The 27,259-nt window shown below is 45.8% G+C and overlaps 1 protein-coding gene across 1 annotated transcript in view; it reads left to right on the top strand.

Moving 5' to 3' along the window:
- Window positions 1-944: 944 nt before the first annotated feature.
- Window positions 945-27,259, top strand: part of LOC115137734 (collagen alpha-1(XXVI) chain-like) — a 60,096-nt gene continuing 33,781 nt past the window's right edge. The window contains exons 1-5 of the mRNA XM_065024206.1: window positions 945-1,364; window positions 1,709-1,831; window positions 1,948-2,051; window positions 24,055-24,116; window positions 24,392-24,500. Coding sequence (XP_064880278.1) covers window positions 1,198-1,364; window positions 1,709-1,831; window positions 1,948-2,051; window positions 24,055-24,116; window positions 24,392-24,500 — 565 coding nt within the window. The 5' untranslated portion in view covers window positions 945-1,197. The remainder of the gene's footprint in view (window positions 1,365-1,708; window positions 1,832-1,947; window positions 2,052-24,054; window positions 24,117-24,391; window positions 24,501-27,259) is intronic.

Raw genomic sequence — 27,259 nt, 5'->3', positions numbered from 1 at the left:
TGGAGGTGAAGTGGGAGATTTGTACAAGGTAAAAGGAGATGGTCTGGGGGTGCTTTGGTGGTGGTGAAGTGGGAGATTTGTAGGGATCTTAAAGAAGGAAGGCTATCACTCCATTTTGCAACGCCATGCCATACGTTTAATTGGAGCCAATTTCCTCCTACAACAGGACAATGACCCAAAGCACGGCTCCAATCTATGCAATAACTATTTAGGGAAGAAGCAGTCAGCTGGTATTCTGTCTATAATGGAGTGTCCAGCACAGTCACCGAATCTCAACCCTATTGAGCTGTTGTGGGAGCAGCTTGACCGTATGGTACATAAGAAGTGCCCATCAAGACAATCCAACTTGTGGGAGGTGCTTCAGGAAGCATGGGGTGAAATCTCTTCAGATTACCTCAACAAATTGATGACTAGAAGCCAAAGGTCTACAAGGCTGTGATTGCTGCAAATGGAGGATTCATTGACAAAGAAAGTTTGAAGGACACAATTACTATTTCAATTAAAAATCATTATTTATAACCTTGTCAACATCTTGACTATATTTCCTATTCATTTTGCAACTCATTTCATGTATGTTTTCATGAAAAACAAGGACATTTCTAAGTGACCCCACACTTGTGAACGGTAGTGTATTTTACTGAAGGGAGGGCTATCCATTTTCATTTCTGAGAGATCCGATTTCATTATAAATAACGTAGTCCCTAAAATGTGGATTAATCCATAGGATTAAGTGAAATCGTTTTAATTCCTAGCAATTTAACCTTTATTCTAAATCAAAATTGTGAGAAGCAGCTGATTTAAGTCCCAAAATCTCTCCTATTAAATGCGGTTCGGATGTGGTTTTCTACCTCACCACGCTTTTTACGCACACCAGCTACAGTAGATATCCGACTCCTTCATCCTCGCAGGGGGGTCCAACGTCAGAGAAGTGTTTAAAACGCAGATTATTCCCTGGGCATGGGTGTCAGTGTAATGCATTTTGACTTGAGTTATTGGTTTTATCCAGCGCTCTGTCTTGTCGTCTGCACCATAGCGAACTCATAAACGCTGTACTGTTGACTACTACGGTGTATTTATTCCACATCTGACAAAGATCTAACCCTTCGAAGAGATTCAAACTTTTATTTTATTTAAATTTTTATCAACGGAAGCCTACAGCAACTAGCGTTTTGGAACTCTGTGGAGACGCCATTGGCAATGACATCGCTCCGGTGCGCTCTGTGCATAATATGGATGTGTCTGATCTGTCATTCGACGGGAACGGGATTTATTTACCAGTTTCCCGGAGTGACTGGCCAAAGCGTAAACTCGGAGCAGAGCGCGACCACAGGTTCACCAGGCAGCGGATCAAACATTCACCTCAGGTGAGCACATCATGACGCACGGAGAGAATTCATTGTGAGGATGGCCAGAATTTGCCAAAATGAAACATAATTTATTTACAATGTCACAATTGATAGAGAAATGTTTAATGTACGACTAAAACTATTGATTATCAGCTTTGGTATCAGATTTCTGGGGGGAAAGGGGTAAGAGCTGATGCTTGCAGTTATTGTAGGATTTATATCTCCTATAGTGGATGAAGGGTTATTGTAGGGATGCATAAAACATATACAGGAGATGTTTTTAGAGTATTTGACAACCTTACATTGTGACCTGTGTTAGAAGTTATGATAACAAGATCCATATGGTCTGTCTGTGACTACAGGAACTGGTGCCAGTACACTGTGTTGAGGACAGTGAAGTGCCAGGTGCACAATGGGACAGAGACCATGGTACAGAGAGTGTTTCAAGGTTGCCGCTGGCCAGGACCCTGCTCTAAACTCATCAGGTAGGATCAGACGACCCCAGAGTACTGTTTTGATATAACTGCCATCTTATAGTGTATATAGTAGCAATAGTTCACATGAAGATGTTTCTGTGTTGACCCTGTCCCTCCTCCGTCAGCTACAGGACCGTGGTCAGGCCGTCTTACAAGGTGGCCTATCGGCAAGTCACAGCTCGGGAGTGGAGGTGCTGTCCTGGGTTTGTAGGAGATGAATGTCGAGAAGGTGAGCATTCACACTCATAATCATGCCCTCTATCTCTCCTCACCCTAATGTATAAACCCATATAACTCCCCCTAATGTAAACCCGTATAACTCACCCTAATGTAAACCCGTATAACTCACCCTAATGTAAACCCATATAACCCTCTATCTCTCCTCACCCTAATGTAAACCCATATAACTCACCCTAATGTAAACCCATATAACTCACCCTAATGTAAACCCATATAACTCACCCTAATGTAAACCCCATATAACTCACCCTAATGTAAACCCATATAACTCACCCTAATGTAAACCCCTAATGTAAACCCAACTCACCCTAATGTAAACCCATATAACTCACCCTAATGTAAACCCTCACCCCTATAATGTAAACCCATATAACTCACCCTAATGTAAACCCATATAACTCACCCTAATGTAAACCCATATCAAATGTAAACCCATAACTCACCTAATGTAAACACCCTAATGTAAACCCATATAACTCACCCTAATGTATAACTCACCTAATATATAACTCACCCTAATGTAAACCCATATAACTCACCCTAATGTAAACCCATATAACTCACCCTAATGTAAACCCATATAACTCACCCTAATGTAAACCCATAACTCACCCTAATGTAAACCCACCTCACCCTAATGTAAACCCATATAACTCACCCTAATGTAAACCCATATAACTCACCCTAATGTAAACCCACTGCTCACCTAATGTAAACCCATATAACTCAAATGTAAACCCACATAACTCACTAATGTAAACCCATATAACTCACCCTAATGTAAACCCATATAACTCACCTAATGTAAACCCATATAACTCACCCTAATGTAAACCCATATAACTCACCCTAATGTAAACCTGTATAATGTAAACCCATATAACTCACCCTAATGTAAACCCATATAACTCACCCTAATGTAAACCCATATAACTCACCCTAATGTAAACCCATATAACTCACCCAATAATGTAAACCCATAACTCACCTATAACTCACCCTAATGTAAACCCGTATAACCAGTGATGTAAATAAAATAGGTGGGTAAACTAATGATCGCCGGTCACAGTGAAAAAGTAACGTTTCCTAAACTTTGATCTGGTTATAATCCACTACACCACTGGTTATAATCAAGATAATCCACTACACCACTGATGTTATAATCCACTATACCACTGGTTATAATCTGCCCTTCCACATATTTTATAATCCCCATTATAGTGAAAGGGTTGAAAAACCACTAGGCTCTATGAACCATATAAAACACCACTGAGGTTATAATCCACTACACCACTGATAATCCTCTATACCACTGGTTTATAATCCTCTACACCACTGGTATAATGGTTATAATCCTCTTCCTGTTCGTTTCCTCAGGTGATAATGGTTTGGCGAAACAGGGAGGCAATATACTGTCTTTTAAAGGTGTTAGCCAGTTGCTGTTGTACACAAAGACCTCAGGTTCTGTTACCTGGCACTAGTAAAGAGATTAGGTGCTGGTTGATATCTTAGTAGGTTTGGGAACTTAAGCAAAGGAGCCTGTTTTTGATTACATTTATGACTTCCTTTAAAAGGGAGGGGGTTGAAAGGTCTGTTGAGGCTCAGTAAAGGCCTTTAATCAAGAGGTTGGACTGGGGGAACAGAGAGAGAGACACTGTTGTCAGCTCATTGTAGGAGATTTGTCAAAATGAAACATAATTTATTTACAACGTCACCATTGATATAGAAATGTTTAAAACTAAATGACTAAAACTGTTGGTTATCAGCTCTGAAAAAAAGGGGTAAGAGCAGCTTGCAGTTATTGGGAGTGATGAAGGGTTATTGTAGGGATGTGGAGATGTTTTTAGGCCCTTACATTGCCTGTGTTAGATATTATGATAACAAGACCCATCTGGTCTTACAGGATCAGGGTGTTACTGCCCTTCCACATATTTCCCATTAAATATACTCTATGAACCATATAAAAACGAGGTAGAGAGTATTGTAAAGCGTGAGGCGATAGGGAGGCAGGGCACCACAAACCTCAGGTTCCCAGTCTAGTAAAGAGATAGGTTGGACTTAGAGGAACTGCTCAAGACTTCCTGCCCAGTAAAGAGAGGTTGGACTGGGGGAACCACTAGAAGCGGTCAGACTGGCTGAAAACAGAGTGGGAGGATGTGGAGTGTAGGCCCCAGCTCTCTGGTCTCCCGGGTGGCCTTCACAATTTGGCAAAACCACACTCTTACTGCACACACAGTCAGAAGGGAGGCAGGGCACCTGACCTCAGGTTCCCAGTCTAAAGTAAAGAGATAGGTTGGACTTGACTGCTCAAGACTTCCTGTACTCATACCCCTTGACTTATTCCACATTTTGTTGTGTTACAGCCTGAATTCTAAATTGATTTTTTTTTAAACATTCACTCGTAATGACATCACAATACCCCATAATGACATCACAATACCCCGTAATGACATCACAATACCCCATAATGACATCACAATACCCCATAATGACAAAGTAAAAACATATTTTTAGACATTTTAGTTAATTTACTGAACATTTAATACAGACATGTCTAATTTGCATAACTATTCACACCCCTGAGTCAATACACATTAGAATCACCTTTGGCAGCGATTACAGCTTAGTCTTTCTGGGTAAGTCTCTAAGAGCTTTGCACACCTGAATTGTACAATATTTGCACATTATTTTTTAAAGAATTCTTCAAGCTCTGTTAAGTTTATTGTTAATCATTGCTGGACAGCCATTTTCAAGTCTTACCATAGATTTTCAAGCCGATTTTAAGTCAAAAGTGTTACTAGGCCAGTCAAGACCATTCAATGCTCCCGAGCGGCACAGCGGTCTAAGGCACGGCATCTCAGTGCTAGAGGCGTCACAACAGACACCCTGATTCAATTCCAAGCTGTATCACAACCAGCTGGTGATTGGGAGTCTCACAGGGCGGCGCACATGTGGCCCAGCGTCGTCCAGGTTTGGCCGGTGTAGGCCATTTTAGGTAATTTTAAATAATAATTTGTTCTTAACTTACTTGACTAGTTAAATAAAGGTTCAATAATAACGTTTAAAAAAAATGTAATCTTGGTAAGCAACTCCAGTGTATATTTGGACTTGTGTTTTAGGTTATTGTCCTGTTGAAGGTGAATTTGTCTCCCAGAGTCTGTTGGAAAGCAGACTAAACCAGGTTTTCTGGTTTGACTGTGCTTAGCTGTATCCTGTTTCTTTCTTATCCTAAATAGCTCCCTAGTCCTTGTCGATGACAAGCATACCCATAACATGATGCAGCCACCACCATGCTTGAAAATATGAAGAATGGTACTCATTGATGTGTTGTGTTAGATTTGCCCCAAACATAACGCTTTATATTCAGGACATAAAGCTAATTTCTTTACCACATTTTTTTGCAGTTTTACTTTAGTGCCGTATTGCAAACAGGATGCATGTTTTCACTTGTCATTTAGGTTAGAATTGTGGAGTCTCTATAATGTTGTTGATCCATCCTCAGTTTTCTCCTATCACTGCCATTAAACTCTGTAACTGTTTTAAAGTCACCATTGGCCTCATGGTGAAATCCTGACCAGTTTCCTTCCTCTCCGCAACTGAGTTAGGAAGGACGCCTGTATCTTTGTAGTGACTGGGTGTATTGATACACCATCCAAAGTGTAATTAATAACTTCACCATCCTCAAAGGGATATTCAATGTCTGCTTATTTTAATTTTTACCCATCTACTGGTCTCTGTAGTCCTTTTGGTTGTCTCTGTAGTCCTTTTGGTTGTCTCTGTAGTCCTTTTGGATGTCTCTGTAGTCCTTTTTGTTGTCTCTGTAGTCCTTTTGGTTGTCTCTGTAGTCCTTTTGGTTGTCTCTGTAGTCCTTTTGGTTGTCTCTGTAGTCCTTTTGGTTGTCTAGTCCTTTTGGTTGTCTCTGTAGTCCTTTTGGTTGTCTTGTCCTTTTGGTTGTCTCTGTAGTCCTTTTGGTTGTCTAGTCCTTTTGGTTGTCTCTGTAGTCCTTTTGGTTGTCTAGGCCTTTTGGTTGTCTAGTCCTTTTGGTTGTCTCTGTAGTCATTTTGGTTGTCTCTGTAGTCCTTTTGGTTGTCTAGTCCTTTTGGTTGTCTCTGTAGTCCTTTTGGTTGTCTCTGTAGTCCTTTTGGTTGTCTAGTCCTTTTGGTTGTCTCTGTAGTCCTTTTGGTTGTCTAGTCCTTTTGGTTGTCTCTGTAGTCCTTTTGGTTGTCTAGTCCTTTTGGTTGTCTCTTTAGTCCTTTTGGTTGTCTAGTCCTTTTGGTTGTCTCTGTAGTCCTTTTGGTTGTCTCTGTAGTCCTGTTGGTTGTCTCTGTAGTCCTTTTGGTTGTCTCTTGGTTGTCTCTGTAGTCCTTTTGGTTGTCTCTGTAGTGCTTTTGGTTGTCTCTGTAGTCCTTTTGGTTGTCTCTGTAGTCCTTTTGGTTGTCTCTGTAGTCCTTTTGGTTGTCTCTGAAGTCCTTTTGGTTGTCTCTGTAGTCCTTTTGGTTGTCTCTGTAGTCCTTTTGGTTGTCTCTGTAGTCCTTTTGGTTGTCTCTGTAGTCCTTTTGGTTGTCTCTGAAGTCCTTTTGGTTGTCTCTGTAGTCCTTTTGTAGTCCTTTGTCTCTGTAGTCCTTTTGGTTGTCTCTGTAGTCCTTTTGGTTGTCTCTGTAGTCCTTTTGGTTGTCTCTAAATGACTAACATGTAAATGTAATGATGGTTTGTTGTGTTTCGGGGGGTGAGAAAGTCTCATTCTCGTCCGGCCACCAGATAAGAGGATGACATCACCATGCTGTTACCCAACAAACAGAAGTGATCCGAAATGTTTTTGGTTCGATGTGAAGGTTTTGGGAAGGTAAGGTAATCCTAGATCAGTGCCATCGATGAGACACATTCTGTTGAGCCCCACTAATAAACTCTGAAGGCCAATACATCGTTTGCTCAGCCCTGTCTGTGTTGTCCTCTGGCGGCTGGGTCATGGTGGATATTTGAGAAGTCTGCTTATGCATCAATCAAACTGCCGACTCGTTGTCCTCTCTCCACTTCATTCCTCCTCTTCGCTCCTTCTCTATCCTCCTCTCTCCTCTTCTCTCCTCCTCCTCCTCTCTCCTCCTCCTCTCTCCTCCTCTCTCCTCTTCTCTCCTCCTCTCTCCCCCTCTCTCCCCTCCTCTCTCCCCTTCTCTCCTTTCTCCTCCTCTCTCCTCTTCTCTCCCTCTCTCCTCCTCTCTCTTCTATCCTCCTCTCTCTCTCCTCTCTCCTCTTCTCTCCTCTTCTCTCCTCCTCTCTCCTCCTCTCTCCCCCTCTCTTCTCTCCTCCTCTCTCATCCTCTCTCCCTCTCTCTCTTCTATCCTCCCTCTCCTCCTCTTTCCTCCTCTTCTCCTCCTCTCCTCCTCTCTCTCCCACTCTCTCCTCTCCTCTCTCTCTCTCCTCTCCTCTCTTCTTCTATCATCCTCTCTCCCCTCTCTTCTTCTTCTATCCTCCTCTCTCCTCCTCTCTCTTCATCTATCCTCCTCCTCTCCTCCTCTCTCCTCCTCATCTATCCTCCTCCTCTCCTCCTCTCCTCCTCTCCCTCTTCTCTCCTTTCTCCTCCTCTCTACTTCTCTCCTCTCCTCCTTTCTCCTCATCTTTTATCCTCCTCTCTCCTCTTCTCCTCCTCTCCTCCTCTCTCTTCTCTAGCCCCCTCTCTCTTCCTCTCTCTTCTCCTCCTCTCTCCTCCTTTCTCCTCATATGTCTTTTATCCTCCTCTCTCCTCCTCTCCTCCTCTCTCCTCCTCTCTCTTCTTCTAGCCCCCTCTCTTCCTCTCTCTTCTATCCTCCTCTCTCCTCCTTTATCCTCCTCTGTCTTTTATCCTCCTCTCTCCTCTCTCCTCCTCTCTCTTCTTCTATCCTCCTCTCTCTTCCTCTCTCTTCTTCTTTCCTCCTCTCTCCTCCTTTCTCCTCCTCTGTCTTTTATCCTCCTCTCTCCTCTCCTCCTCTCTCCTCCTCTCTCTTCTTCTCCTCCTCTTTCTTCTATCTTCTCCTCTCTTCTCTCTCTTCTTCTATCCTCCTCTTCTTCCTCCTCCTTCCTCTATCCTCTTCCTCTCTCTTCTTCTATCCTCCTCTGTCTTCCTCTCTCTTCCTCTATCCTCCTCTCTCCTCCTCTCTCTTCTTCTATCCTCCTCTCTCTCCTCTCTTCTTCTCCTCTCTCTCCTCCTCTATCCTCCTCTTTCTTCTCTCTCTTCCTCTATCCTCCTCTCTCCCCTCTCTCTTCTTCTATCCTCCTCTTTCTTCCTCTCTCTTCCTCTATCCTCCTCTCTCCCTCCTCTCTCTTCTTCTATCCTCCTCTCTTTCTCCTCTCTCTCCTCTATCCTCCTCTCTCCTCCTCTCTCTTCTTCTATCCTCCTCTTTCTTCCTCTCTCTTCTATATCCTCCTCTTTCTCCTCTCTCTTCCTCTCCTCTCTCTCTCTCCTCTCTTCTTCTATCCTCTCTCCTCCTCTTCTCTATCCTCCTCTCTCATCCTCCTCTTTCTTCCTCTCTTCCTATCCTCCTCTTTCTTCCTCTCTCTTCTCTATCCTCCTCTCTCTCCTCTCTCCTCCTCTCTTCTTCTATCCTCCTCTTTCTTCCTCTCTCTTCCTGTCCTCCTCCTCTCTCTTCTTCTATCTCCTCCTCTCTCCTCCTCTCTTCTTCTATCCTCCTCTTTCTTCCTCTCTCTTCTCTATCCTCTCTCTCCTCCTCCTCTCTCTTCTTCTATCCTCCTCTTTCTTCTCCTCTTCCTCTATCCTCCTCCTCCTCCTCTCTCTTCTTCTCCTCCTCTTTCTTCCTCTCTCTTCCTCTATCCTCCTCTCTCCTCCTCTCTCTTCTTCTATCCTCCTCTCTCCTCTCTCTTCTTCTTTCTTCTCTCCTCTCTATCCTCTCTCTCTCCTCCTCTCTTCTTCTCCTCCTCTCTCTTCCTCTCTCTCTTCTTCTATCTCCTCTCCTCTTCTATCCTCCTCTCCTCCTCTTCTCTATCCTCCTCCTCCTCTCTCCTCTCCTCCTCTCTCCTCCTCCTCTCTCCTGCCTCTCTCCTCTCTCCTCTCTCTCTCCTCTCCTCTCTCCTCTCTCTCTCCTCCTCTCTCTCTCCTCCTCTCTCTCTCCTCTCTGTCCTCTCCTCTCTCCTCCTCCTCCTCCTCTCTCTCTCCTCTCTCTCTCTCCTCTCTCCTCCTCTTCTCTTCTGTCCTTCCTCTTTTCTTCTTCTTTTAGCCTTATTCCCTTTACTCTCATCTTCCTCTCTATAAAATAAACTAATCTTCCTCTCTATAAAATAATAATTAAACTCTTTCCTCTATAATTAAACTATAAAATAAATTAATCTTCCTCTCTATAAAATAAATTAATCTTCCTCTCTATAAAATAAACCACCATATATCCTTTTGTTCGCAATCAAATGTTTCTACAATGGATTTTTGCTGAGGCAGGAAAAATGTGTGTATGTGTGTGTGTTTCCTGCTTGTGTGTACATGGGTCAGTGTGTGTAGTGCAGACTCATGACGGCATGGAAAACATTTGGGAGAAATGTGGAAGTAATTTAGCTGCCGTTGGCCCCTGTCTCTTCTCCACTCTGTCGTAGCGGCACCTTGATGCCTATCTCCACACATTAACAAGGTAATGGGGCTGTGTGAGGAGGAAGTTATGTAGCAACAATGCCAGGACCTAACCCGGAGTCGCCTTACTGGCAACTAAATAAAACTCCCACATACTCTACCAAAACTTCACCAACGTTTACTGAATAGACAACCTCTAGACTCCTGCATATTTTACCAAAACTTCACCAACACTTACTGTGGAGATAATCTTTCTATTCCCAAATCCTGTCAAGAGAAGTGAATATATTCCCATGTACTCTGCTAACCTGCAGGTTACCCTGAATCATTTCCACAGCTTAACACCCAGGATGAGCTTCATGCAAATGAGGGAGGACATAAAGGATATGAAGATCCATTAAGGAGGAATTATTCAGCTGTCAATCATTTATTCCTGTAACGCTGTGGGGGAGGGGCTTTGCGCCGCACGTTTACGAGTTTTGTAGGATTTAACATTGGCTTCATAGTTCCATTAGTCATTCAACACCTCTCCTCTCTAGCTCTCCCTTCCTCTCCTCCATCCTTCACTATCCCACTATCCCTTCTCTCTCTCCCTCTCCTCTTCTCTCTCTCTCTCTCTCTCTCTCCCTCTCTCTCTCTCTCTCTCTCTCTCTCTCTCTCTTTCTCTCCCTCTCTCTCCCTTTCTCTCTCTCTCTCCTCCGTTCAGTCTTTCCTCGCTTCTCAGTTAAAGTGATAAACAGCACCATATCCCCCATGTGAGAGGGCATGATAAGTAATGTCTCTGTTTCTGGCTGATCTGAGAGCAGACAAAAGCTAGACAGTTACCATTGACCCCACGGTGTTTGGGGAGAGCCATACCTGGTCCTGGACCTGTCAGTCTGTCTGTGTTCTAAGGGCATCTATCTGAGCAGTCCGTAGTTGTAGTGTCCTGGGCCAGATGATGTGTGGATCAACAGTCTGTAGTTGTAGTGTCCTGGGCCAGATGATGTGTGGATCAATTGTCTGTAGTTGTAGTGTCCTGGGCCAGATGATGTGTGGATCAATAGTCTGTAGTTGTAGTGTCCTGGGCCAGATGATGTGTGGATCAACAGTCTGTAGTTGTAGTGTCCTGGGCCAGATGATGTGTGGATCAATAGTCTGTAGTTGTAGTGTCCTGGGCCAGATGATGTGTGGATCAACAGTCTGTAGTTGTAGTGTCCTGGGCCAGATGATGTGTGGATCAATAGTCTGTAGTTGTAGTGTCCTGGGCCAGATGATGTGTGGATCAACAGTCTGTAGTTGTCGTGTCCTGGGCCAGATGTGGATGTTTTGGCTGTGAAGCAGGCTGGATGGTGAACTGTGTGTGTGTGTGTGTGTGTGTGTGTGTGTGTGTGTGTGTGTGTGTGTGTGTGTGTGTGTGTGTGTGTGTGTGTGTGTGTGTGTGTGTGTGTGTGTGTGTGTGTGTGTGTGTGTGTGTGTGTGTGTGTGTGTGATTGTATATGTGTGTGTGCTATTTTGTGATTTTTTTCTCCAAATTGTTTTTAACTTATCTTGTACATAATGTTGATGCTACCGAAAAGAGCGTCTTGAAAATTAAAGAGAGCCGCACACTCTAGGAGCTCAGATGCAAAAATGTAATTACCAACGTTTCGACAGCCAAGCTGTCTTCATCAGGGTATAATCACAAACACTGCGGGATGACTCGTTTATATAGTGTCAAAAGACACAGGTGTCTGTAATCATGGCCAAGAGTGGCCTAATATCATTGGTTAATTATCAAATATTAAAATGGCATACAAAGAACAGCATACAAACAACAAACGGATAGCATACGAAAAGAGCGTCTGGACATCAGAACAGCGATTACTCACCTCGAAGTGGATGAAGATTTTCTCTTTAATGAGTCGGACGTGAAGGATATGGTGTTGCTCTCGGACAAGGCCCAAATCTCTGTCATTCACATGAAGATAAGAAGGAAATACAGGGGGAAGAGATCAGGGTGACTCGTGGGTAATCCCCCTTTACCATCCGTTCTATTGGCCAACGTGCAAATCACTGGAGAATTAACTAGTTCAGCTCCGTTCCAGACTCTCCTACCAACGGGACATTAAAAACTGTAATATCTTATGTTTCACCAATTCGTGGCTGAATGGATCATATACAGTTGGCTGGGTTTTCCGTGCATCGGCAGGATAGAACAGCTACATCTGGTAAGACGAGGGGTGTGTGGCTGTGTCTATTTGTCAATAACAGCTGGTACGCAATGTCTAATAATATCGGTAGTCTGCAGGTATTGCTCGCCTGAGGTAGAGTACCTCATGATAAGCTGTAGACCACACTATCTACCAAGAGAGTTCTCATCTATATTATTCATAGCCATCTATTTAGCGCCACAAACCGATACTGGCAGTAAAGACCGCACTTAAAGAGCTACATAAGGCCATAAGCAAACAAGAAAATGCTCATCCAGAAGCGCGCTCCTAGTGGCCGGGGACTTTAATGCAGGCAAACTTAAATCAGTTTTACCTCATTTCTACCGGTATGTCACATGTGGAACCAGAGGAGGAAAAATAAACTCTAGAGCACCTTTACTCCACACACAGAGATGTTCTCCCTCGCCCCCCTTTGCCATTCATTTGGCAAATCTGACCATAATTCTATCCTCCTGATTCCTGCTTATAAGCAAAAACTTAAGCAGGAATTGCAAGTGACTCGCTCAATACGGAAGTAGTCAGATGATGTGGATGCTACGCTACAGGGCACAGACTGGAATATGTTCCGGGATTCATCCAATGGCATTGAGTATACCACCTCAGTCACCGGCTTCATCAATAAGTGCATCGACGACGTCGTCCCCACAGTGACTATATGTACATATCCCAACCAGAAGCCATGGATTACAGGCAAGATCCTCGTCGAGCTAAAGGCTAGAGCTGCCGCTTTCAAGGAGCGGGACACGAATCCGGATGCTTGTAGAAATCCCATTATGCCCACAGATGAACCATCAAGCAGGCAAAGCATCAAGACAGGACTAAGATTGAATCCTACTACACCAGTTCTGATACTCGTTGTATGTGGCAGGGCTTGCAAACTATTACGGACTACAAAGGGAAACCCAGCCGTGTGCTGCCCAGTGATGCGAGCCTAACAACTCCATTCAAATTACAATCCAAAATAGATACTTCTGTTCTAGATTGATAAATAGTCCTATATATAGATGTCCTAGCCTACCTCTTTCAGGTAATAAATTCAATTTAGTATTATCCTTATATTTAGCTAATTAATGATGGGTTATGCATAATAAGCTTCTAACTTATAGCCTCTGTATTTTGCACAATAAGCAAGAACCTGTGGCTCCGCTGGCCTCTCTCCTTAAAAAACACTCCTTAGCTCTTGTAGTCCCATGCAAGAACAGCTTGCTTGACATAATTTTGTTTAGCGTTTCTTATACAAAAGACTTCGAAAAGGGATGCAAGCTCTTTTGTTCCTGTATGTTAAATACGTCAGACAATAGAACGGACGGTTTGAAAGGAGAGCGAATGCCGATGGCGGTAGACTATAACAGTTATTTATTCAGACCCACAATAATTCAGAATTTGTGAAGAGAAGTGAAAGCATTTTGCATCTAATTCTAGTCCTATGTTATTCAAGGATGTCATTGGAATGGTGAAGATAAGGAACACGAAAAGTATTTCAGTTAACGTTTGAAGGCGAGGAGGGAATGAAACAACAATAGTGAGAGAAAGAGAAGGTATCGGCGAGGGAGAGCGGGCGCATGCGTGACAGGATGCGTTGTCAACTGACGTGAATTCAACGTAAAATCAAGAAAACATTTTACCATGTCATTGGATTTAGGTTAAAAGTTGGGTGAAAAGATACTAAATTGTTGATGACTGTATGCAAATCTAATCCGTTTTACACATTGAATTGACGTGTTGTTGACGTGTTGTTGACGTGTTGTGTTGACGTGTTGTTGACGTGTTGTGTTGACGTGGAAACAACGTTGATTAAACCAAGTGGGTGGCTTTGGTCATGAGCTTTAGATTTCTTTAATTTAACGTTTATTTATATTCAACTAGGCAAGTCAGTGAAGAACAAATTCTTATTTACATTGGTGTTCTATGAACAGTGGGTTAACTGCCTTGTTCAGGGGCAGAACGACAGATTTTTACCTTGTCAGCTCGGGGATTCGCTCTAACCACTAGGCTATCTGCCTCTAACCACTAGGCTATCTGCCTCTAACCACTAGGCTACCTGCCTCTAAACACTAGGCTGCCTACCTCTGACCACTAGGCTACCTGCCTCGAACCACTAGGCTACCTGCCTCTAAACACTAGGCTATCTGCCTCTAACCACTAGGCTACCTGCCTCTAAACACTAGGCTGCCTACCTCTAACCACTAGGCTACCTGCCTCTAACCACTAGGCTACCTGCCTCTAACCACTAGGCTACCTGCCTCTAACCACTAGGCTATTTTCCTCTAACCACTAGGCTACCTGCCTCTAAGCACTAGTCTACCTGCCTCTAACCACTAGGCTTCCTGCCTCTAACCACTAGCCTACCTGCCTCTAACCACTAGCCTACCTGCCTCTAACCACTGGACTACCTGCCTCTAACCACTAGGCTACCTGCCTCTAACCACTAGGCTACCTGCCAACCTGCCTCTAACCACTAGGCTACCTGTCTCCTCTAACCACTAGGCTACCTTCATCCTCTAACCACTAGGCTACCTGCCTCCTCTAACCACTAGGCTACCTGCCTCTATCCACTAGGCTACCTGCCTCTAACCACTAGGCTACCTGCCTCCTCTAACCACTAGGCTACCTGCTTCTAACCACTAGGCTATCTGCCTCTAACCACTAGGCTACCTGCCTCTAAACACTAGGCTGCCTACCTCTGACCACTAGGCTACCTGCCTCGAACCACTAGGCTACCTGACTCTAAACACTAGGCTATCTGCCTCTAAACACTAGGCTACCTGCCTCTAAACACTAGGCTGCCTACCTCTAACCACTAGGCTACCTGCCTCTAACCACTAGGCTACCTGCCTCTAACCACTAGGCTATCTGCCTCTAACCACTAGGCTACCTGTCTCCTCTAACCACTAGGCTACCTTCCTCCTCTAACCACTAGGCTACCTGCCTCCTCTAACCACTAGGCTACCTGCCTCTATCCACTAGGCTACCTGCCTTTAACCACTAGGCTACCTGCCTCCTCTAACCACTAGGCTACCTGCTTCTAACCACTAGGCTACCTACCTCTAACCACTAGGCTACCTGCCTCGTCTAACCACTAGGCTACTTGCCTCTAACCACTAGGCTACCTGCCTCTAACCACTAGGCTACCTGCCACTAACCACTAGGCTACCAGCCTCTAACCACTAGGCTACCAGCCTCTAACCACTAGGCTACCTGCCTCTAACCACAAGGCTACCTGCCTCCTCTAACCACTAGGCTACCTGCCTCCTCTAACCACTAGGCTACCTGCCTCCTCTAACCACTAGGCTACCTGCCTCTAACCACTAGGCTACCTGCCTCTAACCACTAGCCTACCTGCCTCTAACCACTAGCCTACCTGCCTCTAACCACTAGCCTACCTGCCTCTAACCACTAGCCTACCTGCCTCTAACCACTAGCCTACCTGCCTCTAACCACTAGGCTACCTGCCTCTAACCACTAGGCTACCTGCCTACCTGCCTCTAACCACTAGGCTACCTGCCTCTCTAACCACTAGCCTACCTGCCTCTCTAACCACTAGGCTACCTGCCTCTAACCACTAGGCTACCTGCCTCTAACCACTAGGCTACCTGCCTCTAACCACTAGGCTACCCTGCCTCCTCTAACCACTAGGCTACCCTGCCTCCTCTAACCACTAGGCTACCTGCCTCCTCTAACCACTAGGCTACCTGCTGCCCCTAGACACAGCATAATACTGTACTAATCTCAGGTAACCCACAATTGAAATCTCAAGTAATTGGAAAGCTGCTCGATTAAGTTATTGGTCAATACCTGTTAAGAGAAGAGATGCTTACAACCAGAATGAGGAGCTACAGGAGCTCTCTTTACGGGCAAATCTATGGGCCGAATGTCCCCTCCCACTTTCCGTAATTCGAAAGATGCTATAACCTGCGAAATCATGATTCGTCCAAATTACCAGTGACAACAAAAACAACACAATCACCGGAACTAGTGCTGCTCGTTAGCTATCTGTACCCATAGAATCTAGATCTATCATAGATCTACAGTACCATTTATATTTACACAGTCTGCCCACGAGAGATTGCCATACCACTAGCGCACTTGGCTCATCCAATCAAGCGCTTGGAGATCAGTTCATTTATTGAATTATCTTTGTTAGTACTGGGCGGGAACAAAAGCTATTGCACACTGTGAGTCATCAGGACAAAAATTGCAGAACACTGTTATTGAGCCTAAGTTTGGTTGTGAGCGGTCAGTAGGCTGGCATGGGGATGAGAAATTCCATATGGTCCCGCTGTGGAGAGCTGGGCATCCTGGGTATCCTGGTTTGGGCACAGAGCGTTCAACGCCTCCCGCTCCTGTTGCCATCGATGGCCGCCCACACGCTGGTCCTGGGCAGATACAGCACAGACTGCTGGGAAATGGCCAGCCCTGGGAGACTGTCTATGACACCACACTAAATAGACACACACACACTCACACTGCCCACCCTGCTGTGTATTTTGGATAAATGACAGCATTCTCCTTCCTGTGCATGTCTCTGTTGTGGGCTGCGTGCCTAAGCAATGAGGATGTTCCACTGTGCACACACACACACACACACGCACGCACGCACGCACGCACGCACGCACGCACGCACGCACACACACACACACACACACACACGCACACACACACACACACACACACACACACACACACACACACACACACACACACACACACACACATGCAGGGGTTTATCTCAGCAGAGAGGATGGGAAATACAATGATTGCAAATAAAAGGTCTGCGTTATAATTAGTAAAGAGATGTCTGTATAACTACATTATAGAGTATGTGTTTATTGTAGATATTACTTAAAGGACCCAAGTGATGTGCTAAGTGATGCTAAGGGTGAGATTATTTTAACTTGATGTCATTAGGCCTATTTTATTGAGCATGTTTCTTTATTCCTACTTCTCTTTTTAATCCCCAATTGGTAGTTACAGTCTTGTCCGATCGCTGCAACTCCTGTACGGACTCAGGAGAGGTCGAAAGTCGAGAGCCGTGCGTCCTCCGAAACACAACCTAGCCAAGCCTCACTGCTTCTTGACACAATGCCAGCTTAACCCGGAAGCCAGCCACACCAATGTGTCGGAGGAAACACTATACACCTGGCCACCATGTCAGCGTGCACTGCGCCCGGGTCTCGCCACAGGAGTCGCTAAAGCGCGATGGAACAAGGACATCCCTGCCGGCCAAACCCTCCCCTAACCCAGACGACGCTGGGCCAATTGTGCGCCGCCCCATGGGCCTCCAGGTCGCGGCCGGCTGCGACAGAGCCTGGACTCGAACCAAGATCTCTAGTGGGATCTCCACTCGGGAAGCCTTTCTTCTATAGTTAGGTATCTGCAATGCATTATGGGATGATTGTCTGTCACACATAAAGCTGTTAAAAAATGATGTACAACAAGAGCCTATTTATGCACGAAGAAATGCTCACGGGAAATACTTTCCACAACTATGTGTGACAGGGTGTGCTCTGTGGTTGTGGTGTGTGTGTGCTCTGTGGTTGTGGTGTGTGTGTGTGTGTGTGTGTGTGTGTGTGTGTGTGTGTGTGTGTGTAGTGCATTCCAGACTCTCTCTGTTGTCTGACTCAACCAGTCAGGTATTTGAGGACCTATGATGATCTGTTACAGTCTGACCCTTCAACTATATGTCTTTAAACTCATTTACATCAAATTGAATAAGAGACATCTTTAGTAATCCAGTAATTATATACAGATGTAGGATCTTAATTTGCAGTTTTGGAAAGTTGGGCAGGGACTCCTGTCTGACTTCAGGGGGAAGCTGGTTCCACCATGGTGGTGTCAGGACAGAGAAGGGCTTTGACTGGGCTGAGCGGGAGCTGCCCTCCTCTAGGGGGGAGGTGGGCCAAAAGACCAGAGGTGGCAGAACAGAGTGCTCAGGTTGGGATGTAGGGTTTGACCTCAGGTTGGGATGTAGGGTTTGACCTTAGGTTGGGATGTAGGATTTGACCTCAGGTTGGGATGTAGGGTTTGACCTCAGGTTGAGATGTAGGGTTTGACCTCAGGTTGGGATGTAGGATTTGACTTTAGGTTGGAATGTAGGATTTGACCTCAGGTTGGAATGTAGGGTTTGACCTCAGGTTGGAATGTAGGATTTGACCACAGGTTGGGATGTAGGGTTTGACCTCAGGTTGGGATGTAGGGTTTGACCTCAGGTTGAGATGTAGGGTTTGACCTCAGGTTGGGGTGTAGGGTTTGACCTCAGGTTGTGTTGTTGAGTTTGACCTCAGGTTTGGTTGTTGAGTTTGACCTCAGGTTGGGGTGTAGGGTGTCATTATGTGACTCCATATCTTTATGTTGTTGTGGTATCATTATGAGACTCCATATCTTTATGTTGTCATGGTGTCATGTTGTTGTGGTATCATTATGAGACCCCATATCTTTATGTTGTCATGGTATCATTATGAGACTCCATATCTTTATGTTGTTGTGGTATCATTATGAGACTCCATATCTTTATGTTGTTGTGGTATCATTATGAGACTCCATATCTTTATGTTGTCATGGTATCATTATGAGACTCCATATCTTTATGTTGTCATGGTGTCATGGTATCATTATGAGACTCCATATCTTTATGTTGTCATGGTATCATTATGAGACTCCATATCTTTATGTTGTTGTGGTATCATTATGAGACTCCATATCTTTATGTTGTTGTGGTATCATTATGAGACTCCATATCTTTATGTTGTCATGGTATCATTATGAGACTCCATATCTTTATGTTGTCATGGTATCATTATGAGACTCCATATCTTTATGTTGTTGTGGTATCATTATGAGACTCCATATCTTTATGTTGTCATGGTATCATTATGAGACTCCATATCTTTATGTTGTCATGTATCATTATGAGACTCCATATCTTTATGTTGTCACTGTATCATTATGAGACTCCATATCTTTATGTTGTCATGGTATCATTATGAGACTCCATATCTTTATGTTGTTGTGGTATCATTATGAGACTCCATATCTTTATGTTGTCATGGTATCATTATGAGACTCCATATCTTTATGTTGTCACTGTATCATTATGAGACTCCATATCTTTATGTTGTCATGGTATCAACATGAGACTCCATATCTTTATGTTGTCATGGTATCATTATGAGACTCCATATCTTTATGTTGTCATGTTGTCATGGTATCATTATGAGACTCCATATCTTTATGTTGTTGTGGTATCATTATGAGACTCCATATCTTTATGTTGTCATGGTGTCATATTGTCATGTTGTCGTGGTGTCATGTTGTCATGGTATCATGTTGTCGTGGTGTCATGTTGTCATGGTGTCGTGGTATCATGTTGTCGTGGTGTCATGTTGTCATGGTGTCGTGGTATCATGGTGTCATGGTGTCATGGTGTCGTGTTGTCATGGTGTCGTGTTGTCGTGTTGTCATGGTGTCGTGGTGTCATGTTGTCATGGTGTCATGGTGTCGTGGTATCATTATGAGACTCCATATCTTTATGTTGTCATGTTGTCATGTTGTCGTGGTATCATGTTGTCATGTTGTCGTGGTGTCATGTTGTCATGTTGTCGTGGTATCATTATGAGACTCCATATCTTTATGTTGTCATGTTGTCATGTTGTCGTGGTATCATGTTGTCGTGGTGTCATGTTGTCATGTTGTCGTGGTATCATTATGAGACTCCATATCTCTATTTTGTCATGTTGTCGTGTTGTCATGGTGTCATGTTGTCATGTTGTCATGTTGTCATGTTGTCATGGTGTCGTGGTGTCATGGTGTCATGTTGTCGTGGTATCATGTTGTCATGTTGTCATGGTGTCATGTTGTCATGTTGTCATGGTGTCGTGGTGTCATGGTGTCATGTTGTCGTGGTATCATGTTGTCATGTTGTCATGGTGTCGTGGTGTCATGGTGTCATGTTGTCGTGGTATCATGTTGTCATGGTGTCATGTTGTCATGGTGTCATGTTGTCATGTTGTCATGGTGTCGTGGTGTCATGTTGTCATGTTGTCGTGGTGTCATGTTGTCGTGGTGTCATGGTGTCGTGGTGTCATGTTGTCATGGTGTCGTGGTGTCATGTTGTCATGGTGTCGTGGTGTCATGTTGTCGTGGTGTCATGTTGTCATGTTGTCATGGTGTCGTGGTGTCATGTTGTCGTGGTGTCATGTTGTCATGTTGTCATGGTGTTATGTTGTCATGTTGTCATGTCATGTCATGGTGTCATGGTGTCATGTTGTCATGGTGTCATGTTGTCATGGTGTCGTGGTGTCATGTTGTCGTGGTGTCATGGTGTCGTGTTGTCATGGTGTCGTGGTGTCATGTTGTCATGTTGTCGTGGTGTCATGTTGTCATGTTGTCATGGTGTCGTGGTGTCATGTTGTCATGTTGTCGTGGTGTCGTGGTGTCATGGTGTCATGGTGTCATGTTGTCATGTTGTCATGTTGTCATGGTGTCATGTTGTCATGTTGTCGTGGTGTCATGTTGTCATGGTGTCATGTTGTCATGTTGTCATGTTGTCATGGTGTCATGTTGTCATGTTGTCATGTTGTCGTGGTGTCATGTTGTCATGGTGTCATGTTGTCATGTTGTCATGTTGTCATGTTGTCATGGTGTCGTGGTGTCATGTTGTCATGGTGTCATGTTGTCGTGGTGTCATGTTGTCGTGGTGTCATGGTGTCATGGTGTCATGTTGTCATGGTGTCATGTTGTCATGTTGTCATGGTGTCATGTTGTCATGGTGTCATGGTGTCATGTTGTCGTGGTGTCATGTTGTCATGGTGTCGTGGTGTCATGTTGTCGTGGTGTCATGTTGTCATGTTGTCATGGTGTCGTGGTGTCATGTTGTCATGGTGTCATGTTGTCGTGGTGTCATGTTGTCGTGTTGTCATGTTGTCATGTTGTCGTGGTGTCATGTTGTCGTGGTGTCGTGGTGTCGTGGTGTCATGTTGTCGTGGTGTCATGTTGTCATGGTGTCATGGTGTCATGTTGTCGTGGTGTCATGGTGTCATGTTGTCATGTTGTCGTGTTGTCATGGTGTCGTGGTGTCATGTTGTCGTGGTGTCATGGTGTCGTGGTGTCATGTTGTCGTGGTGTCATGGTGTCATGTTGTCATGGTGTCATGTTGTCATGTTGTCATGTTGTCGTGGTGTCATGTTGTCGTGGTGTCATGTTGTCGTGGTGTCATGTTGTCATGTTGTCGTGGTGTCATGTTGTCGTGGTGTCGTGGTGTCATGGTGTCGTGGTGTCATGTTGTCGTGGTGTCATGGTGTCATGTTGTCGTGGTGTCGTGGTGTCATGTTGTCGTGGTGTCATGTTGTCATGGTGTCATGTTGTCATGTTGTCGTGGTGTCGTGGTGTCATGTTGTCGTGGTGTCATGTTGTCGTGGTGTCGTGGTGTCATGTTGTCGTGGTGTCATGGTGTCATGTTGTCATGTTGTCGTGGTGTCGTGGTGTCATGTTGTCGTGGTGTCATGGTGTCATGTTGTCATGTTGTCGTGGTGTCGTGGTGTCATGTTGTCGTGGTGTCATGTTGTCATGTTGTCATGTTGTCATGGTGTCGTGGTGTCATGTTGTCATGGTGTCGTGGTGTCATGTTGTCATGGTGTCATGTTGTCATGTTGTCGTGGTGTCATGTTGTCATGGTGTCATGTTGTCGTGGTGTCATGTTGTCATGTTGTCATGGTGTCGTGGTGTCATGTTGTCGTGGTGTCATGGTGTCATGTTGTCATGTTGTCATGTTGTCGTGGTGTCATGGTGTCGTGGTGTCATGTTGTCATGGTGTCGTGGTGTCATGTTGCCATGGTGTCATGGTGTCATGTTGTCATGTTGTCATGGTGTCATGTTGTCATGGTGTCATGGTGTCATGTTGTCATGGTGTCATGTTGTCGTGGTATCATGGTGTCATGGTGTCATGGTGTCATGTTGTTATGGTGTCGTTGTGTCATGGTGTCATGGTGTCATGTTGTCATGGTGTCATGTTGTCGTGGTATCATGTTGTCATGGTGTCATGGTGTCATGGTGTCATGTGTCGTGGTGTCATGGTGTCATGTTGTCATGGTGTCATGGTGTCATGTTGTCATGGTGTCATGTTGTCATGGTGTCATGGTGTCATGTTGTCATGGTGTCATGTTGTCGTGGTATACGTCCCCTGTAGATTGTAGTTCCACTGTAAGTACTGTGTTAGCTTTCATACAACGGAACCTTACATTCCCTCCTAAACAGAACCCTGCCACCTCTGCACATTGGTGTTGGTGTAGATCACTCCAGGCTCATGTTTAAGACATAATGACTCGTCTCTGTGGCGCGTGTTTATGATCCCAAACCCCTCATTGGGAACAGAGAGCAATAGAGGGTCATTTCAGTTCAGTGCTGTAACCAAACCACCCTACATTGTACCTTGTACACCCCACATCACTCGGTACATACATCACCCCCTACTGTACTGATTCTCAGGGATATTACTCTTATCAAAAGGAGATCATTTGGTTATTTTTGGTCTCACTGAAGTGGCTTAATAAACAGTACTGAGTGTGTAGGCAGATAACAGTACTGAGTGTGTGGGCTGATAACAGTACTGAGTATGTAGGCAGATAACAGTACTGAGTGTGTGGGCTGATGAATTACGGAGGAATGTGTTTGGTTGAGCCCTTGATCTTTGCTTCTGTTTGTGGATGCATTCATATATGCTTATACTAATGGTAAATAAATACTTTGGAGGAAAAAAACACACACCAACACACCCAAACCCACCCAAACCCTGTCTGTCCTATTTTAACACAGAAACCTCAATGTCTGCCACTGTACTGTGATTAAACCATGATGTAGGGAAGCCAGAACCGTTTAGCTCAGTTTTGTTGTTACAATGACTAGTTATTTATGACTGCTAGTTGTCCATGGCTATGGCATTCTACATCATTAGGTTTGTGTGGCCAGTGTGGTCAGATGTGTCTGTGGAATGGGGAACATTCCGGAACACTTCTGTTATTGACTTTTCTATTTGAAACGTTCTATTTACTTGACCAGTGTTATTCCGAGCGTATCGTCTCGTTTACCCAGAGGTGACCGGATTCTTATACAATTGGTGCCTTGATGACCCCATTGTGGCAACCAGTAGATTAGTTGATATGATCTTGACTTGGGTTTTCTCTCTTAAACCATTGGATGCCAATTAAACCTATTGGATTAATTCATACCCCTTCATGTTGCTGGAGAAAATCTGTCCTAGACCCTCATACCCCTTCATGTTGCTGGAGAAAGTCTGTCCTAGACCCTCATACCCCTTTATGTTGCTGGAGAAAGTCTGTCCTAGACCATCATACCCCTTCATGTTGCTGAAGAAAGTCTGTCCTAGACCCTCATACCCCTTCATGTTGCTGAAGAAAGTCTGTCCTAGACTCTCATACCCCTTCATGTTGGTGGAGAAAGTCTGTCCTAGACCCTCATAGCCCTTCATGTTGCTGGAGAAAGACTGTCCTAGACCCTCATCCCCCTTCATGTTGCTGGAGAAAGTCTGTCCTAGACCCTCATCCCCCTTCATGTTGCTGGAGAAGTCTGTCCTAGACCCTCATACCCCTTCATGTTGCTGAAGAAAGTCTGTCCTAGACTCTCATACCCCTTCATGTTGGTGGAGAAAGTCTGTCCTAGACCCTCATACCCCTTCATGTTGCTGGAGAAAGTCTGTCCTAGACCCTCATACCCCTTCATGTTGCTGGAGAAAGTCTGTCCTAGACCCTCATCCCCCTTCATGTTGCTGGAGAAGTCTGTCCTAGACCCTCATACCCCTTCATGTTGCTGGAGAAAGTCTGTCCTAGACTCTCATACCCCTTCATGTTGCTGGAGAAGTCTGTCCTAGACTCTCATACCCCTTCATGTTGCTGGAGAAAACAATCTGAGCTGTGTGTGTGTGATCTCCTCTCACCTTTAACCCTCTCGTCTCTCCTCTCGTCTCTCCTCTCATCTCTCCTCTCTCCTCTCTCTCTCTTGTCTCTCTTGTCTCTCATCTCTCGTCTCTCTCTCCTCTCTTGTCTCTCCTCTCTCTCTTGTCTCTCATCTCTCCTCTCTCTCTCTTGCCTCTCTTGTCTCTCCTCTCGTCTCTCTCCTCTCTCTCGTCTCTCATCTCTCCTCTCTCTCATCTCTCGTCTCTCCTCTCTCTCTCCTGTCTCTCCTCTCTCTCTTGTCTCTCATCTCTCGTCTCTCTCTTGTCTCTCATCTCTCCCTCGTTGCAGAGTGTATGAACTGCACTGGCTTCACTGACATAAACAACCGACTGAACTTCATCGAATCCAAGGTAAGAATGAAGGACAGGAGGAAATGAGGCACAGGAAGATGGATGTTACCTGTCACATCAGTATACCTAATAATATAATAACATATTAGTAATGCCATTTAGCAGACACTTTTATCCAAAGCGACGTACAGTCATGCGTGCTTACATTTCACATACGGGTGGTCCTGGGAATCGAACCCACAATCCTGGCAAGAGGCATGTTCTACTAACTGAGCTACGGAGAACCACATAAAATAAATCATTTTTAATCTGACCCTGGGTCTTTGTAATTCCAGATGAAGCTGCTAGAGGGAGCAGGTTCACCATCACTGTCCTTCAACAACTCAACAGAGGGCTCCACGTACACCCCAACCCCCACCGGCCCTCCATCCTACCTGCACCCAGGTAACACCCCCACCCCCACCGGCCCTCCATCTTACCTGCACCCAGGTAACACCCCCCACCCCACCGGCCCTCCATCTTACCTGCACCCAGGTAACATCCCCCACCCCCACCGGCCCTCCATCTTACCTGCACCCAGGTAACACCCCCCACCCCCACCGGTAATCTTACCTGCACCCAGGTAACATCCCCCACCCCCACCGGCCCTCCATCTTACCTGCACCCAGGTAACACCCCCACCCCCACCGGCCCTCCATCTTACCTGCACCCAGGTAACATCCCCCACCCCCACCGTAACCATCTTACCTGCACCCAGGTAACACCCCCCCCCCCATCGGCCTCCATCTTACCTGCACCCAGGTAACATCCCCCACCCCCAACACCAACACTGCCCTCCATCTTACCTGCACCCAGGTAACACCCCCCCCCCATCGGCCATCCATCTTACCTGCACCCAGGTAACATCCCCCACCCCCTCCAACACCAACACTACCCCTATATGCCCTCCATTCTACCTGCACCCAGGTAACACCCCCACCCCCATCGGCCCTCCATCTTACCTGCAACCAGGTAACATCCCCCCACCCCTATACGCCCTCCAACACCAACACTACCCCTATATGCCCTCCATTTACCTACCTGCACCCAGGTAACGCCCTCCATCTTACCTATAACCAGGTAACACCCCCCCCACCCCTATACGCCCTCCATCTTACCTATAACCAGGTAACACACCAACCCCCCCCACCCCTATACGCCCTCCATCTTACCTATAACCAGGTAACACACCAACCCCACCCCTATACGCCCTCCATCTTACCTATAACCAGGTAACACACCAACCCCACCCCTATACGCCCTCCATCTTACCTATAACCAGGTAACACACCAACCCCACCCCTATACGCCCTCCATCTTACCTATAACCAGGTAACACACCAACCCCCCACCCCTATACGCCCTCCATCTTACCTATAACCAGGTAACACACCAACCCCACCCCTCCATCTTACGCCCAGGTCCATCTTCCCTATAACCAGGTAACACACCAACCCCCACCCCTATACGCCCTCCATCTTACCTATAACCAGGTAACACACCAAACCCCACCCCTATACGCCCTCCATCTTACCTATAACCAGGTAACACACCAACCCCCACCCCTATACGTCCTCCATCTTACCTATAACCAGGTAACACACCAACCCCACCCCTATACGCCCTCCATCTTACCTGCACCCAGGTAACACACCAACCCCACCCCTATACACCCTCCATCTTACCTATAACCAGGTAACACACCAACCCCCACCCCTATAATCTTACCTATAACCAGGTAACACACCAACCCCACCCCTATACACCCTCCATCTTACCTATAACCAGGTAACACACCAACCCCCACCCCTATACGCCCTCCATCTTACCTATAACCAGGTAACACACCAACCCCACCACTATACGCCCTCCATCTTACCTATAACCAGGTAACACACCAACCCCCACCCCTATACGCCCTCCATCTTACCTATAACCAGGTAACACACCAACCCCCACCCCTATACGTCCTCCATCTTACCTATAACCAGGTAACACACCAACCCCCACCCCTATACGTCCTCCATCTTACCTATAACCAGGTAACACACCAACCCCCACCCCTATACGCCCTCCATCTTACCTATAACCAGGTAACACACCAACCCCACCCCTATACGCCCTCCATCTTACCTATAACCAGGTAACACACCAACCCCCACCCCTATACGCCCTCCATCTTACCTATAACCAGGTAACACACCAACCCCCACCCTTACCTATAACCAGGTAACCCTCCATCTTACCTATAACCAGGTAACACACCAACCCCCAACCCTATACGCCCTCCATCTTACCTATAACCAGGTAACACACCAACCCCCACCCCTATACGCCTCCATCTTACCTATAACCAGGTAACACACCAACCCCCACCCCTATACGTCCTCCATCTTACCTATAACCAGGTAACACACAAACCCCCCACCCCTATACGCCCTCCATCTTACCTATAACCAGGTAACACACCAACCCCCACCCCTATACGTCCTCCATCTTACCTATAACCAGGTAACACACAAACCCCCACCCCTATACGCCCTCCATCTTACCTATAACCAGGTAACACACCAACCCCCAACCCTATACGCCCTCCATCTTACCTATAACCAGGTAACACACCAACCCCCACCCCTATACGTCCTCCATCTTACCTATAACCAGGTAACACACCAACCCCCACCCCTATACGTCCTCCATCTTACCAATAACCAGGTAACACACCAACCCCCACCCCTATACGCCCTCCATCTTACCTATAACCAGGTAACACACCAACCGCCAACCCCATACGCCCTCCATCTTACCTATAACCAGGTAACATACCAACCCCCACCCCTATACGCCCTCCATCTTACCTATAACCAGGTAACACACCAACCCCCCACCCATATACGCCCTCCATCTTACCTATAACCAGGTAACACACCAACCCCCACCCCTATACGCCCTCCATCTTACCTATAACCAGGTAACACCCCAACCCCCCACCCCTATACGCCCTCCATCTTACCTATAACCAGGTAACACACCAACCCCACCCCTATACGCCCTCCATCTTACCTGCACCCAGGTAACACACCAACCCCCACCCCTATACGCCCTCCATCTTACCTATAACCAGGTAACACACCAACCCCCACCCCTATACGCCCTCCATCTTA

Source organism: Oncorhynchus nerka, linkage group LG11, assembly GCF_034236695.1.
Source record: "Oncorhynchus nerka isolate Pitt River linkage group LG11, Oner_Uvic_2.0, whole genome shotgun sequence".
Taxonomy (NCBI): Eukaryota; Metazoa; Chordata; class Actinopteri; order Salmoniformes; family Salmonidae; genus Oncorhynchus; species Oncorhynchus nerka.
This window is presented reverse-complemented; position numbering and strand designations above follow the sequence as displayed.